We start from the raw sequence: 19715 nt of genomic DNA, 5'->3' as shown, positions 1-19715 counted from the left end.
ATTCTGCACATATTCCATGTACATTACCATATAACAAGCGCAGGGAATACACTATACAGCTGTATATATGGGATATGTGCTCAGTCCTCTGTATTCTGCACATATTCCATGTACATTCCCATATAACAAGCGCAGGGCATACACTATACAGCTGTATATATGTGATATGCGCTCAGTCCTCTGTATTCTGCACATATTCCATGTACATTCCCATATAACAAGCACAGGGAATACACTATACAGCTGTATATATGGGATATGTGTCAGTCCTCTGTATTCTGCACATATTCCATGTACATTCCCATATAACAAGCACAGTGCATACACTATACAGCTGTATATATGGGATATGCTCTCAGTCCTCTATATTCTGCACATATTCCATGTACATTCCCATATAACAAGCGCAGGGCATACACTATACAGCTGTATATATGGGATATGCGCTCAGTCCTCTGTATTCTGCACATATTCCATGTACATTCCCATATAACAAGCACAGGGAATACACTATACAGCTGTATATATGGGAAATGTGCTCAGTCCTCTGTATTCTGCACATATTCCATGTACATTCCCATATAACAAGCGCAGGGCATACACTATACAGCTGTATATATGGGATATGCGCTCAGTCCTCTGTATTCTGCACATATTCCATGTACATTCCCATATAACAAGCACAGGGCATACACTATACAGCAGTATATATGGGATATGTGCTCAGTCCTCTGTATTCTGCACATATTCCATGTACATTCCCATATAACAAGCACAGGGCATACACTATACAGCTGTATATATGGGATATGCGCTCAGTCCTCTATTCTGCACATATTCCATGTACAGTCCCATATAACAAGCGCAAGGGCATACACTATACAGCTGTATATATGGGATATGCGCTCAGTCCTCTGTATTCTGCACATATTCCATGTACATTCCCATATAACAACCGCAGTGCATACACTATACAGCTGTATATATGGGATATGCGCTGAGTCCTCTGTATTCTGCACATATTCCATGTACATTCCCATATAACAAGCACAGGGCATACACTATACAGCTGTATATATGGGATATGCGCTCAGTCCTCTGTATTCTGCACATATTACATGTACATTCCCATATAACAAGCACAGGGCATACACTATACAGCTGTATATATGGGATATGCGCTCAGTCCTCTATATTCTGCACATATTCCATGTACATTCCCATATAACAAGCACAGGGAATACACTATACAGCTGTATATATGGGATATGTGCTCAGTCCTCTGTATTCTGCACATATTACATGTACAGTCCCATATAACAAGCACAGGGAATACACTATACAGCTGTATATATGGGATATGCGCTCAGTCCTCTGTATTCTGCACATATTCCATGTACATTCCCATATAACAAGCGCAGGGCATACACTATACAACTGTATATATGGGATATGCGCTCAGTCCTCTATACTGCACATATTCCATATACATTCCCATATAACAAGCGCAGGACATACACTATTCAACTGTATATATGGGATATGCGCTCAGTCCTCTATTCTGCACATATTCCATGTACATTCCCATATAACAAGCACAGGGCATACACTATACAGCTGTATATATGGGATATGCGCTCAGTCCTCTATTCTGCACATATTCCATGTACATTCCCATATAACAAGCGCAGGGCATACACTATACAGCTGTATATATGGGATATGCGCTCAGTCCTCTGTATTCTGCACATATTCCATGTACATTCCCATATAACAAGCGCAGGGCACACACTATACAACTGTATATATGGGATATGCGCTCAGTCCTCTATTCTGCACATATTCCATGTACATTCCCATATAACAAGCACAGGGCATACACTATACAGCTGTATATATGGGATATGCGCTCAGTTCTCTGTATTCTGCACATATTCCATGTACATTCCCATATAACAAGCACAGGGCATACACTATACAGCTGTATATATGGGATATGCGCTCAGTCCTCTGTATTCTGCACATATTCCATGTACATTCCCATATAACAAGCGCAGGGCATACACTATACAGCTGTATATATGGGATATGCGCTCAGTCCTCTGTATTCTGCACATATACCATGTACATTCGCATATAACAAGCACAGGGCATACACTATACAGCTGTACATATGGGATATGTGCTCAGTCCCCTATTCTGCACATATTCCATGTACATTCCCATATAACAAGCGCAGGGCATACACTATACAGCTGTATATATGGGATATGCGCTCAGTCCTCTATTCTGCACATTTTCCATGTACAGTCCCATATAACAAGCACAGGGCATACACTATACAGCTGTATATATGGGATATGCGCTCAGTCCTCTGTATTTTGCACATATTCCATGTACATTCCCATATAACAAGCACAGGGCATACACTATACAGCTGTATATATGGGATATGCGCTCATTCCTCTATATTCTGCACATATTCCATGTACATTCCCATATAACAAGCACAGGGCATACACTATACAGCTGTATATATGGGATATGCGCTCAGTCCTCTGTATTCTGCACATATTCCATGTACAGTCCCATATAACAAGCGCAGGGCATACACTATACAGCTGTATATATGGGATATGCGCTCAGTCCTCTATATTCTGCACATATTCCATGTACATTCCCATATAACAAGCACAGGACATACACTATACAGCTGTATATATGGGATATGCGCTCAGTCCTCTATATTCTGCACATATTCCATGTACATTCCCATATAACAAGCACAGGACATACACTATACAGCTGTATATATGGGATATGCGCTCAGTCCTCTATTCTGCACATATTCCATGTACATTCCCATATAACAAGCACAGGGCATACACTATACAGCTGTATATATGGGATATGCGCTCAGTCCTCTGCATTCTGCACATATTCCATGTACATTCCCATATAACAAGCACAGGGCATACACTATACAGCTGTATATATGGGATATGCGCTCAGTCCTCTATTCTGCACATATTCCATGTACAGTCCCATATAACAAGCGCAAGGGCATACACTATACAGCTGTATATATGGGATATGCGCTCAGTCCTCTGTATTCTGCACATATTCCATGTACATTCCCATATAACAAGCGCAGGGCATACACTATACAGTTGTATATATGGGATATGCGCTGAGTCCTCTGTATTCTGCACATATTCCATGTACATTCCCATATAACAAGCACAGGGCATACACTATACAGCTGTATATATGGGATATGCGCTCAGTCCTCTGTATTCTGCACATATTACATGTACATTCCCATATAACAAGCACAGGGCATACACTATACAGCTGTATATATGGGATATGCGCTCAGTCCTCTATATTTTGCACATATTCCATGTACAGTCCCATATAACAAGCACAGGGCATACACTATACAGCTGTATATATGGGATATGCGCTCAGTCCTCTATATTCTGCACATATTCCATGTACAGTCCCATATAACAAACACAGGGCATACACTATACAGCTGTATATATGGGATATGCGCTCAGTCCTCTATATTCTGCACATATTCCATGTACATTCCCATATAACAAGCACAGGGAATACACTATACAGCTGTATATATGGGATATGTGCTCAGTCCTCTGCATTCTGCACATATTACATGTACAGTCCCATATAACAAGCACAGGGAATACACTATACAGCTGTATATATGGGATATGCGCTCAGTCCTCTATTCTGCACATATTCCATGTACATTCCCATATAACAAGCGCAGGACATACACTATACAACTGTATATATGGGATATGCGCTCAGTCCTCTATTCTGCACATATTCCATGTACATTCCCATATAACAAGCACAGGGCATACACTATACAGCTGTATATATGGGATATGCGCTCAGTCCTCTATTCTGCACATATTCCATGTACATTCCCATATAACAAGCACAGGGCATACACTATACAGCTGTATATATGGGATATGCGCTCAGTCCTCTATTCTGCACATATTCCATGTACATTCCCATATAACAAGCACAGGGCATACACTATACAGCTGTATATATGGGATATGCGCTCAGTCCTCTGTATTCTGCACATATTCCATGTACATTCCCATATAACAAGCGCAGGGCATACACTATACAACTGTATATATGGGATATGCGCTCAGTCCTCTTCTGCACATATTCCATGTACATTCCCATATAACAAGCACAGTGCATACACTATACAGCTGTATATATGGGATATGCGCTCAGTTCTCTGTATTCTGCACATATTCCATGTACATTCCCATATAACAAGCACAGGGCATACACTATACAGCTGTATATATGGGATATGCGCTCAGTCCTCTGTATTCTGCACATATTCCATGTACATTCCCATATAACAAGCGCAGGGCATACACTATACAGCTGTATATATGGGATATGCGCTCAGTCCTCTGTATTCTGCACATATTCCATGTACATTCGCATATAACAAGCACAGGGCATACACTATACAGCTGTATATATGGGATATGTGCTCAGTCCCCTATTCTGCACATATTCCATGTACATTCCCATATAACAAGCGCAGGGCATACACTATACAGCTGTATATATGGGATATGCGCTCAGTCCTCTATTCTGCACATATTCCATGTACAGTCCCATATAACAAGCACAGGGCATACACTATACAGCTGTATATATGGGATATGCGCTCAGTCCTCTGTATTTTGCACATATTCCATGTACATTCCCATATAACAAGCACAGGGCATACACTATACAGCTGTATATATGGGATATGCGCTCAGTCCTCTATTCTGCACATATTCCATGTACAGTCCCATATAACAAGCACAGGGCATACACTATACAGCTGTATATATGGGATATGTGCTCATTCCTCTACATTCTGCACATATTTCATGTACATTCCCATATAACAAGCACAGGGCATACACTATACAGCTGTATATATGGGATATGCGCTCAGTCCTCTGTATTCTGCACATATTCCATGTACATTCCCATATAACAAGCACAGGGCATACACTATACAGCTGTATATATGGGATATGCGCTCAGTCCTCTGTATTCTGCACATATTCCATGTACATTCCCATATAACAAGCACAGGGCATACACTATACAGCTGTATATATGGGATATGTGCACAGTCCTCTGTATTCTGCACATATTCCATGTACAGTCCCATATAACAAGCGCAGGGCATACACTATACAGCTGTATATATGGGATATGCACGCAGTCCTCTATATTCTGCACATATTCCATGTACAGTCCCATATAACAAGCACAGGGAATACACTATACAGCTGTATATATGGGATATGCGCTCAGTCCTCTATATTCTGCACATATTCAATGTACATTCCCATATAACAAGCACAGGGAATATACTATACAGCTGTATATATGGGATATGCGCACAGTCCTCTGTATTCTGCACATATTCCATGTACAGTCCCATATAACAAGCACAGGGAATATACTATACAGCTGTATATATGGGATATGCGCTCAGTCCTCTGTATTCTGCACATATTACATGTACATTCCCATATAACAAGCACAGGGCATACACTATACAGCTGTATATATGGGATATGCGCTCAGTCCTCTATATTTTGCACATATTCCATGTACAGTCCCATATAACAAGCACAGGGCATACACTATACAGCTGTATATATGGGATATGCGCTCAGTCCTCTATATTCTGCACATATTCCATGTACAGTCCCATACAACAAACACAGGGCATACACTATACAGCTGTATATATGGGATATGCGCTCAGTCCTCTATATTCTGCACATATTCCATGTACATTCCCATATAACAAGCACAGGGAATACACTATACAGCTGTATATATGGGATATGTGCTCAGTCCTCTGTATTCTGCACATATTACATGTACAGTCCCATATAACAAGCACAGGGAATACACTATACAGCTGTATATATGGGATATGCGCTCAGTCCTCTGTATTCTGCACATATTCCATGTACATTCCCATATAACAAGCGCAGGGCATACACTATACAACTGTATATATGGGATATGCGCTCAGTCCTCTATACTGCACATATTCCATGTACATTCCCATATAACAAGCGCAGGACATACACTATTCAACTGTATATATGGGATATGCGCTCAGTCCTCTATTCTGCACATATTCCATGTACATTCCCATATAACAAGCACAGGGCATACACTATACAGCTGTATATATGGGATATGCGCTCAGTCCTCTATTCTGCACATATTCCATGTACATTCCCATATAACAAGCACAGGGCATACACTATACAGCTGTATATATGGGATATGCGCTCAGTCCTCTGTATTCTGCACATATTCCATGTACATTCCCATATAACAAGCGCAGGGCACACACTATACAACTGTATATATGGGATATGCGCTCAGTCCTCTATTCTGCACATATTCCATGTACATTCCCATATAACAAGCACAGGGCATACACTATACAGCTGTATATATGGGATATGCGCTCAGTTCTCTGTATTCTGCACATATTCCATGTACATTCCCATATAACAAGCACAGGGCATACACTATACAGCTGTATATATGGGATATGCACTCAGTCCTCTGTATTCTGCACATATTCCATGTACATTCCCATATAACAAGCACAGGGCATACACTATACAGCTGTATATATGGGATATGCACTCAGTCCTCTGTATTCTGCACATATTCCATGTACATTCCCATATAACAAGCGCAGGGCATACACTATACAGCTGTATATATGGGATATGCGCTCAGTCCTCTGTATTCTGCACATATACCATGTACATTCGCATATAACAAGCACAGGGCATACACTATACAGCTGTACATATGGGATATGTGCTCAGTCCCCTATTCTGCACATATTCCATGTACATTCCCATATAACAAGCGCAGGGCATACACTATACAGCTGTATATATGGGATATGCGCTCAGTCCTCTATTCTGCACATTTTCCATGTACAGTCCCATATAACAAGCACAGGGCATACACTATACAGCTGTATATATGGGATATGCGCTCAGTCCTCTGTATTTTGCACATATTCCATGTACATTCCCATATAACAAGCACAGGGCATACACTATACAGCTGTATATATGGGATATGCGCTCAGTCCTCTATTCTGCACATATTCCATGTACAGTCCCATATAACAAGCACAGGGCATACACTATACAGCTGTATATATGGGATATGCGCTCATTCCTCTGTATTCTGCACATATTCCATGTACATTCCCATATAACAAGCACAGGACATACACTATACAGCTGTATATATGGGATATGCGCTCAGTCCTCTATATTCTGCACATATTCCATGTACATTCCCATATAACAAGCACAGGACATACACTATACAGCTGTATATATGGGATATGCGCTCAGTCCTCTATTCTGCACATATTCCATGTACATTCCCATATAACAAGCACAGGGCATACACTATACAGCTGTATATATGGGATATGCGCTCAGTCCTCTGCATTCTGCACATATTCCATGTACATTCCCATATAACAAGCACAGGGCATACACTATACAGCTGTATATATGGGATATGTGCTCAGTCCTCTGTATTCTGCACATATTCCATGTACATTCCCATATAACAAGCGCAGGGCATACACTATACAGCTGTATATATGGGATATGCGCTCAGTCTTCTATTCTGCACATATTCCATGTACAGTCCCATATAACAAGCGCAAGGGCATACACTATACAGCTGTATATATGGGATATGCGCTCAGTCCTCTGTATTCTGCACATATTCCATGTACATTCCCATATTACAAGCGCAGGGCATACACTATACAGTTGTATATATGGGATATGCGCTGAGTCCTCTGTATTCTGCACATATTCCATGTACATTCCCATATAACAAGCACAGGGCATACACTATACAGCTGTATATATGGGATATGCGCTCAGTCCTCTGTATTCTGCACATATTACATGTACATTCCCATATAACAAGCACAGGGCATACACTATACAGCTGTATATATGGGATATGCGCTCAGTCCTCTATATTTTGCACATATTCCATGTACAGTCCCATATAACAAGCACAGGGCATACACTATACAGCTGTATATATGGGATATGCGCTCAGTCCTCTATATTCTGCACATATTCCATGTACAGTCCCATATAACAAACACAGGGCATACACTATACAGCTGTATATATGGGATATGCGCTCAGTCCTCTATATTCTGCACATATTCCATGTACATTCCCATATAACAAGCACAGGGAATGCACTATACAGCTGTATATATGGGATATGTGCTCAGTCCTCTGCATTCTGCACATATTACATGTACAGTCCCATATAACAAGCACAGGGAATACACTATACAGCTGTATATATGGGATATGCGCTCAGTCCTCTGTATTCTGCACATATTCCATGTACATTCCCATATAACAAGCGCAGGGCATACACTATACAACTGTATATATGGGATATGCGCTCAGTCCTCTATTCTGCACATATTCCATGTACATTCCCATATAACAAGCGCAGGACATACACTATACAACTGTATATATGGGATATGCGCTCAGTCCTCTATTCTGCACATATTCCATGTACATTCCCATATAACAAGCACAGGGCATACACTATACAGCTGTATATATGGGATATGCGCTCAGTCCTCTATTCTGCACATATTCCATGTACATTCCCATATAACAAGCACAGGGCATACACTATACAGCTGTATATATGGGATATGCGCTCAGTCCTCTATTCTGCACATATTCCATGTACATTCCCATATAACAAGCACAGGGCATACACTATACAGCTGTATATATGGGATATGCGCTCAGTCCTCTGTATTCTGCACATATTACATGTACATTCCCATATAACAAGCACAGGGCATACACTATACAGCTGTATATAGGGGATATGCGCTCAGTCCTCTATATTGTGCACATATTCCATGTAAAGTCCCATATAACAAGCACAGGGCATACACTATACAGCTGTATATATGGGATATGCGCTCAGTCCTCTATATTCTGCACATATTCCATGTACAGTCCCATATAACAAACACAGGGCATACACTATACAGCTGTATATATGGGATATGCGCTCAGTCCTCTATATTCTGCACATATTCCATGTACATTCCCATATAACAAGCACAGGGAATACACTATACAGCTGTATATATGGGATATGTGCTCAGTCCTCTGTATTCGGCACATATTCCATGTACATTCCCATATAACAAGCACAGGGAATACACTATACAGCTGTATATATGGGATATGCGCTCAGTCCTCTGTATTCTGCACATATTCCATGTACATTCCCATATAACAAGCGCAGGGCATACACTATACAACTGTATATATGGGATATGCGCTCAGTCCTCTATTCTGCACATATTCCATGTACATTCCCATATAACAAGCGCAGGACATACACTATACAACTGTATATATGGGATATGCGCTCAGTCCTCTATTCTGCACATATTCCATGTACAGTCCCATATAACAAGCACAGGGCATACACTATACAGCTGTATATATGGGATATGCGCTCAGTCCTCTGTATTTTGCACATATTCCATGTACATTCCCATATAACAAGCACAGGGCATACACTATACAGCTGTATATATGGGATATGCGCTCAGTCCTCTATTCTGCACATATTCCATGTACAGTCCCATATAACAAACACAGGGCATACACTATACAGCTGTATATATGGGATATGTGCTCATTCCTCTATATTCTGCACATATTCCATGTATATTCCCATATAACAAGCACAGGGCATACACTATGCAGCTGTATATATGGGATATGCGCTCAATCCTCTGTATTCTGCACATATTCCATGTACATTCCCATATAACAAGCACAGGGCATACACTATACAGCTGTATATATGGGATATGCGCTCAGTCCTCTGTATTCTGCACATATTCCATGTACATTCCCATATATCAAGCACAGGGCATACACTATACAGCTGTATAAATGGGATATGCGCACAGTCCTCTGTATTCTGCACATATTCCATGTACAGTCCCATATAACAAGCGCAGGGCATACACTATACAGCTGTATATATGGGATATGCACTCAGTCCTCTATATTCTGCACATATTCCATGTACAGTCCCATATAACAAGCACAGGGAATACACTATACAGCTGTATATATGGGATATGCGCTCAGTCCTCTATATTCTGCACATATTCCATGTACATTCCCATATAACAAGCACAGGGAATATACTATACAGCTGTATATATGGGATATGCGCACAGTCCTCTGTATTCTGCACATATTCAATGTACAGTCCCATATAACAAGCGCAGGGCATACACTATACAGCTGTATATATGGGATATGCACTCAGTCCTCTATATTCTGCACATATTCCATGTACAGTCCCATATAACAAGCACAGGGAATACACTATACAGCTGTATATATGGGATATGTGCTCAGTCCTCTATATTCTGCACATATTCCATGTACATTCCCATATAACAAGCGCAGGGCATACACTATACAGCTGTATATATGGGATATGCGCTCAGTCCTCTGTATTCTGCACATATTCCATGTACATTCCCATATAACAAGCACAGGGAATACACTATACAGCTGTATATATGGGATATGCGCTCAGTCCTCTATTCTGCACATATTCCATGTACATTCCCATATAACAAGCACAGGGCATACACTATACAGCTGTATATATGGGATATGCGCTCAGTTCTCGATATTCTGCACATATTCCATGTACATTCCTATATAACAAGCGCAGGGAATACACTATACAGCTGTATATATGGGATATGTGCTCAGTCCTCTGTATTCTGCACATATTCCATGTACATTCCCATATAACAAGCGCAGGGCATAGACTATACAGCTGTATATATGGGATATGCGCTCAGTCCTCTGTATTCTGCACATATTCCATGTACATTCCCATATAACAAGCACAGGGAATACACTATACAGCTGTATATATGGGATATGTGCTCAGTCCTCTGTATTCTGCACATATTCCATGTACATTCCCATATAACAAGCACAGGGCATACACTATACAGCTGTATATATGGGATATGCGCTCAGTCCTCTATATTCTGCACATATTCCATGTACATTCCCATATAACAAGCGCAGGGCATACACTATACAGCTGTATATATGGGATATGCGCTCAGTCCTCTGTATTCTGCACATATTCCATGTACATTCCCATATACCAAGCACAGGGAATACACTATACAGCTGTATATATGGGATATGCGCTCAGTCCTCTGTATTCTGCACATATTCCATGTACATTCCCATATAACAAGCGCAGGGCATACACTATACAGCTGTATATATGGGATATGCGCTCAGTCCTCTGTATTCTGCACATATTCCATGTACATTCCCATATAACAAGCACAGGGAATACACTATACAGCTGTATATATGGGATATGTGCTCAGTCCTCTGTATTCTGCACATATTCCATGTACATTCCCATATAACAAGCGCAGGGCATACACTATACAGCTGTATATATGGGATATGCGCTCAGTCCTCTGTATTCTGCACATATTCCATGTACATTCCCATATAACAAGCGCAGGGCATACACTATACAGCTGTATATATGGGATATGCGCTCAGTCCTCTATTCTGCACATATTCCATGTACATTCCCATATAACAAGCACAGGGCATACACTATACAGCTGTATATATGGGATATGTGCTCAGTCCTCTGTATTCTGCACATATTCCATGTACATTCCCATATAACAAGCGCAGGGCATACACTATACAGCTGTATATATGGGATATGCGCTCAGTCCTCTGTATTCTGCACATATTCCATGTACATTCCCATATAACAAGCACAGGGCATACACTATACAGCTGTATATATGGGATATGCGCTCAGTCATCTATATTCTGCCCATATTCCATGTACATTCCCATATAACAAGCGCAGGGCATACACTATACAGCTGTATATATGGGATATGCGCTCAGTCCTCTGTATTCTGCACATATTCCATGTACATTCCCATATAACAAGCACAGGGCATACACTATACAGCTGTATATATGGGATATGCGCTCAGTCCTCTATATTCTGCACATATTCCATGTACATTCCCATATAACAAGCACAGGGCATACACTATACAGCTGTATATATGGGATATGCGCTCAGTCCTCTATTCTGCACATATTCCATGTACAGTCCCATATAACAAGCACAGGGCATACACTATACAGCTGTATATATGGGATATGCGCTGAGTCCTCTGTATTCTGCACATATTCCATGTACAGGCCCATATAACAAGCACAGGGCATACACTATACAGCTGTATATATGGGATATATGCTCAGTCCTCTATTCTGCACATATTCCATGTACATTCCCATATAACAAGCGCAGGGCATACGCTATACAGCTGTATATATGGGATATGTGCTCAGTCCTCTGTATTCTGCACATATTCCATGTACATTCCCATATAACAAGCACAGGGCATACACTATACAGCTGTATATATGGGATATGCGCTCAGTCCTCTGTATTCTGCACATATTCCATGTACATTCCCATATAACAAGCGCAGGGCATACACTATACAGCTGTATATATGGGATATGCGCTCAGTCCTCTGTATTCTGCACATATTCCATGTACATTCCCATATAACAAGCGCAGGGCATACACTATACAGCTGTATATATGGGATATGCGCTCAGTCCTCTGTATTCTGCACATATTCCATGTACATTCCCATATACAGTCATATGTAAAAGTTTGGGCACCCCTATTAATGTTAACCTTTTTTCTTTATAACAATTTTGGTTTTTGCAACAGCTATTTCAGTTTCATATATCTAATAACTGATGGACTCAGTTATATTTCTGGATTCAAATGAGGTTTATTGTACTAACAGAAAATGTGCAATCTGCATTTAAACAAAATTTGACCGGTGCAAAAGTATGGGCACCCTTATCATTTTCTTGATTTGAACACTCCTAACTACTTTTTACTGACTTCCTGAAGCACTAAATTGGTTTTGTAACCTCATTGAGCTTTGAACTTCATAGCCAGGTATATCAAATCATGAGAAAGGGTATTTAAAGTGGCCACTTGCAAGTAGTTCTCCTATTTGATTCTCCTATGAAGAGTGGCATCATGGGCTCCTCAAAACAACTCTCAAATGATCTGAAAACAAAGATTATTCAACATAGCTTTTCAGGGGAAGGATACAAAAAGTTGTCTCAATGATTTAACCTGTCAGTTTCCACTGTGAGGAACATAGTTAGGAAATGGAAGAACACAGGTACAGTTCTTGTTAAGCCCAGAAGTGGCAGGCCAAGAAAAATATCAGAAAGGCAGAGAAGAAGAATGGTGAGAACAGTCAAGGACAATCCACAGACCACCTCCAAAGACCTGCAGCATCATCTTGCTGCAGATGGTGTCACTGTGCATCAGTCAACAATACAGCGCATGCATAACGCCTTTTTGTATGACCAAACAACTCAATCTTTGTTTCATCAGTCCACAGGACCTTCTTCCAAAATGTAACTGGCTTGTCCAAATGTGCTTTTGCATACCTCAGGCGACTCTGTTTGTGGCGTGCTTGCAGAAACGGCTTCTTTTGCATCACTCTCCCATACAGCTTCTCCTTGTGCAAAGTGCGCTGTATTGTTGACCGATGCACAGTGACACCATCTGCAGCAAGATGATGCTGCAGGTCTTTGGAGGTGGTCTGTGGATTGTCCTTGACTGTTCTCACCATTCTTCTTCTCTGCCTTTCTGATATTTTTCTTGGCCTGCCACTTCTGGGCTTAACAAGAACTGTACCTGTGTTCTTCCATTTCCTTATTATGTTCCTCACAGTGGAAACTGACAGGTTAAATCTCTGAGACAACTTTTTGTATCCTTCCCCTGAAAAGCTATGTTGAATAATCTTTGTTTTCAGATCATTTGAGAGTTGTTTTGAGGAGCCCATGATGCCACTCTTCATAGGAGAATCTAATAGGAGAACTACTTGCAAGTGGCCACTTTAAATACCTTTTCTCATGATTTGATACACCTGGCTATGAAGTTCAAAGCTTAATAAGGATACAAAACCAATTTAGTGCTTCAGGAAGTCAGTAAAAAGTAGTTAGGAGTGTTCAAATCAAGAAAATGATAAGGGTGCCCATACTTTTGCACCGGTCAAATTTTGTTTAAATGCAGATTGCACATTTTCTGTTAGTACAATAAACCTCATTTGAATCCTGAAATATAACTGAGTCCATTAGTTATTAGATATATGAAACTGAAATAGCTGTTGCAAAAACCAAAATTGTTATAAAGAAAAAAGGTTAACATTAATAGGGGTGCCCAAACTTTTACATATGACTGTAACAAGCACAGGGCATACACTATACAGCTGTATAAATGGGATATGCGCTCAGTCCTCTGTATTCTGCACATATTCCATGTACATTCCCATATAACAAGCACAGGGCATACACTATACAGCTGTATATATGGGATATGCGCTCAGTCCTCTATATTCTGCACATATTCCATGTACATTCCCATATAACAAGCGCAGGGCATACACTATACAGCTGTATATATGGGATATGCGCTCAGTCCTCTGTATTCTGCACATATTCCATGTACATTCCCATATAACAAGCACAGGGCATACACTATACAGCTGTATATATGGGATATATGCTCAGTCCTCTATTCTGCACATATTCCATGTACATTCCCATATAACAAGCGCAGGGCATATGCTATACAGCTGTATATATGGGATATGTGCTCAGTCCTCTGTATTCTGCACATATTCCATGTACATTCCCATATAACAAGCACAGGGCATACACTATACAGCTGTATATATGGGATATGCGCTCAGTCCTCTGTATTCTGCACATATTCCATGTACATTCCCATATAACAAGCACAGGGCATACACTATACAGCTGTATATATGGGATATGTGCTCAGTCCTCTATTCTGCACATATTCCATGTACATTCCCATATAAAAAGCACAGGGCATACACTATACAGCTGTATATATGGGATATGCGCTCAGTCCTCTGTATTCTGCACATATTCCATGTACATTCCCATATAACAAGCGCAGGGCATACACTATACAGCTGTATATATGGGATATGCGCTCAGTCCTCTGTATTCTGCACATATTCCATGTACATTCCCATATAACAAGCACAGGGCATACACTATACAGCTGTATATATGGGATATGCGCTCAGTCCTCTATATTCTGCACATATTCCATGTACATTCCCATATAACAAGCGCAGGGCATACACTATACAGCTGTATATATGGGATATGCGCTCAGTCCTCTGTATTCTGCACATATTCCATGTACATTCCCATATAACAAGTGCAGGGCATACACTATACAGCTGTATATATGGGATATGCGCTCAGTCCTCTATTCTGCACATATTCCATGTACATTCTCATATAACAAGCACAGGGCATACACTATACAGCTGTATATATGGGATATGTGCTCAGTCCTCTATTCTGCACATATTCCATGTACATTCCCATATAACAAGCACAGGGCATACACTATACAGCTGTATATATGGGATATGCGCTCAGTCCTCTATATTCTGCACATATTCCATGTACATTCCCATATAACAAGCGCAGGGCATACACTATACAGCTGTATATATGGGATATGCGCTCAGTCCTCTGTATTCTGCACATATTCCATGTACATTCCCATATAACAAGCACAGGGCATACACTATACAGCTGTATATATGGGATATGTGCTCAGTCCTCTGTATTCTGCACATATTCCATGTACATTCCCATATAACAAGCACAGGGCATACACTATACAGCTGTATATATGGGATATGCGCTCAGTCCTCTGTATTCTGCACATATTACATGTACAGTCCCATATAACAAGCACAGGGCATACACTATACAGCTGTATATATGGGATATGTGCTCAGTCCTCTGTATTCTGCACATATTCCATGTACAGTCCCATATAACAAGCACAGGGAATACACTATACAGCTGTATATATGGGATATGCGCTCATTCCTCTATATTCTGCACATATTCCATGTACATTCCCATATAACAAGCGCAGGGCATGCACTATACAGCTGTATATATGGGATATGCGCTCAGTCCTCTATTCTGCACATATTCCATGTACATTCTCATATAACAAGCACAGGGCATACACTATACAGCTGTATATATGGGATATGCGCTCAGTCCTCTATTCTGCACATATTCCATGTACATTCCCATATAACAAGCACAGGGCATACACTATACAGCTGTATATATGGGATATGCGCTCAGTCCTCTATATTCTGCACATATTCCATGTACATTCCCATATAACAAGCACAGGGCATACACTATACAGCTGTATATATGGGATATGCGCTCAGTCCTCTGTATTCTGCACATATTCCATGTACATTCCCATATAACAAGCACAGGGCATACACTATACAGCTGTATATATGGGATATGCGCTCAGTCCTCTGTATTCTACACATATTCCATGTACATTCCCATATAACAAGCACAGGGCATACACTATACAGCTGTATATATGGGATATGCGCTCAGTCCTCTGTATTCTGCACATATTCCATGTACATTCCCATATAACAAGCACAGGGCATACACTATACAGCTGTATATATGGGATATGCGCTCAGTCCTCTGTATTCTGCACATATTCCATGTACATTCCCATATAACAAGCACAGGGCATACACTATACAGCTGTATATATGGGATATGCGCTCAGTCCTCTGTATTCTGCACATATTCCATGTACAGTCCCATATAACAAGCACAGGGCATACACTATACAGCTGTATATATGGGATATCCGCTCAGTCCTCTGTATTCTGCACATATTCCATGTACATTCCCATATAACAAGCACAGGGCATACACTATACAGCTGTATATATGGGATATGTGCTCAGTCCTCTGTATTCTGCACATATTCCATGTACATTCCCATATAACAAGCACAGGGCATACACTATACAGCTGTATATATGGGATATGCGCTCAGTCCTCTGTATTCTGCACATATTCCATGTACAGTCCCATATAACAAGCACAGGGCATACACTGTACAGCTGTATATATGGGATATGCGCTCAGTCCTCTGTATTCTGCACATATTACATGTACATTCCCATATAACAAGCACAGGGCATACACTATACAGCTGTATATATGGGATATGCGCTCAGTCCTCTGTATTCTGCACATATTACATGTACAGTCCCATATAACAAGCACAGGGCATACACTATACAGCTGTATATATGGGATATGCGCTCAGTCCTCTGCATTCTGCACATATTCCATGTACATTCCCATATAACAAGCACAGGGCATACACTATACAGCTGTATATATGGGATATGCGCTCAGTCCTCTGTATTCTGCACATATTCCATGTACATTCCCATATAACAAGCACAGGGCATACACTATACAGCTGTATATATGGGATATGCGCTCAGTCCTCTGTATTCTGCACATATTCCATGTACAGTCCCATATAACAAGCACAGGGCATACACTATACAGCTGTATATATGGGATATGCGCTCAGTCCTCTGTATTCTGCACATATTCCATGTACAGTCCCATATAACAAGCACAGGGCATACACTATACAGCTGCATATATGGGATATGCGCTCAGTCCTCTGTATTCTGCACATATTCCATGTACATTCCCATGTAACAAGCGCAGGGCATACACTATACAGCTGTATATATGGGATATGTGCTCAGTCCTCTGTATTCTGCACATATTCCATGTACATTCCCATATAACAAGCACAGGGCATACACTATACAGCTGTATATATGGGATATGTGCTCAGTCCTCTGTATTCTGCACATATTCCATGTACATTCCCATATAACAAGCACAGGGCATACACTATACAGCTGTATATATGGGATATGCGCTCAGTTCTCTGTATTCTGCACATATTCCATGTACAGTCCCATATAACAAGCACAGGGCATACACTATACAGCTGTATATATGGGATATGTGCTCAGTCCTCTGTATTCTGCACATATTCCATGTACATTCCCATGTAACAAGCGCAGGGCATACACTATACAGCTGTATATATGGGATATGCGCTCAGTCCTCTGTATTCTGCACATATTCCATGTACATTCCCATGTAACAAGCGCAGGGCATACACTATACAGCTGTATATATGGGATATGTGCTCAGTCCTCTGTATTCTGCACATATTCCATGTACATTCCCATATAACAAGCACAGGGCATACACTATACAGCTGTATATATGGGATATGCGCTCAGTCCTCTGTATTCTGCACATATTCCATGTACATTCCCATGTAACAAGCGCAGGGCATACACTATACAGCTGTATATATGGGATATGTGCTCAGTCCTCTGTATTCTGCACATATTCCATGTACATTCCCATATAACAAGCACAGGACATACACTATACAGCTGTATATATGGGATATGTGCTCAGTCCTCTGTATTCTGCACATATTCCATGTACATTCCCATATAACAAGCACAGGGCATACACTATACAGCTGTATATATGGAATATGCGCTCAGTCCTCTGTATTCCATGTTGCTCCCCTAGCTCCGTGTCCAGGAATCCTATTCTGGCTCCTTACTTAGTAAGAATCCCTTGTGCAGCTTCCTGTTCGGCTTTCCCATGACACCCCACTATCAGTGACTGCCCTGGGTGCGGAGCCCGCCTTCCCTGGAGACCTACCTGCTGCCGGCCCTCACACATCTACTTGTGCTGACTCTCCGTTACTCGGTGACTACAGGACCTTTGATGATGTCACGGTCACGTGATCTGTCCCATGCATAGATCACTACTAATTTTTTTTCTTTTTAGACGAAACTGAACCCAACAACCGTGTATGGTATCCGGCGGTAGAAATGGCAGAAGAAGGTGACACACAGACATCATAAACTAGGGCCCGAGCATTATGGGAGGGAGGCTAGCTGGGACGTTTGCTCCTTTCTGGTCTGTAGCTGTACTTACTTTGTAGTGTACTGCTATAGGACCTTTGATGATGTCAGTCATGTGATGTCCATGGGCCAATGGGAACTGCCCTTGTCTTAGTAGGCAGGACCTTTGGTTGACGTCAGAGGAGCGTCGCTTACATTTGCCGACATTAAGCGCTCCTCCCCACATGGTAAATGCTGCCGGTCATCTCCAGTTTCCGTTCGAGGCTAAAACCAAACGTCATGAGGCACGCGCGTTGGTTTGTGGGACTTGCTGCTAAAGTTCCGGCGCGGATGGTGTCATGATCACAGCGCGCGGTCACACCGGCCTCAGTCCTTTCTCTCTGACACTGTGCCACTTGTTGGTGTCAGACTTGCGCCACCTGTAGGTTACTGGGTAGCAGCGACCAAGACAGATCCACTTTGTGTCCTCAGTAGCCGCGGCCGACAAGCCTGCTGTCCAGGGTCGGACTGGGACAAAAATGCCGCC

The 19715-nt window shown here is 41.3% G+C and overlaps 1 protein-coding gene across 4 annotated transcripts in view; it reads right to left on the bottom strand.

Annotated features, from left to right (window-relative positions):
- Positions 1–19419, bottom strand: part of LOC141069560 (uncharacterized) — a 118401-nt gene extending 98982 nt beyond the window's left edge. For 2 of the 4 annotated variants that reach the window (XM_073559219.1, XM_073559218.1), the window contains exon 1: positions 18883–18968. In XM_073559219.1, the coding sequence (XP_073415320.1) occupies positions 18883–18925 (43 nt within the window). In that variant the 5' untranslated portion in view covers positions 18926–18968. The other 2 variants (XM_073559221.1, XM_073559220.1) reach the window with 2 other exon arrangements.
- Positions 19420–19715: the final 296 nt, after the last annotated feature.

The sequence above is a fragment of the Dendrobates tinctorius genome, unplaced genomic scaffold, assembly GCF_039654945.1.
Source record: "Dendrobates tinctorius isolate UK_male_01 unplaced genomic scaffold, ASM3965494v1 ptg000266l, whole genome shotgun sequence".
Taxonomy (NCBI): Eukaryota; Metazoa; Chordata; class Amphibia; order Anura; family Dendrobatidae; genus Dendrobates; species Dendrobates tinctorius.
This window is presented reverse-complemented; position numbering and strand designations above follow the sequence as displayed.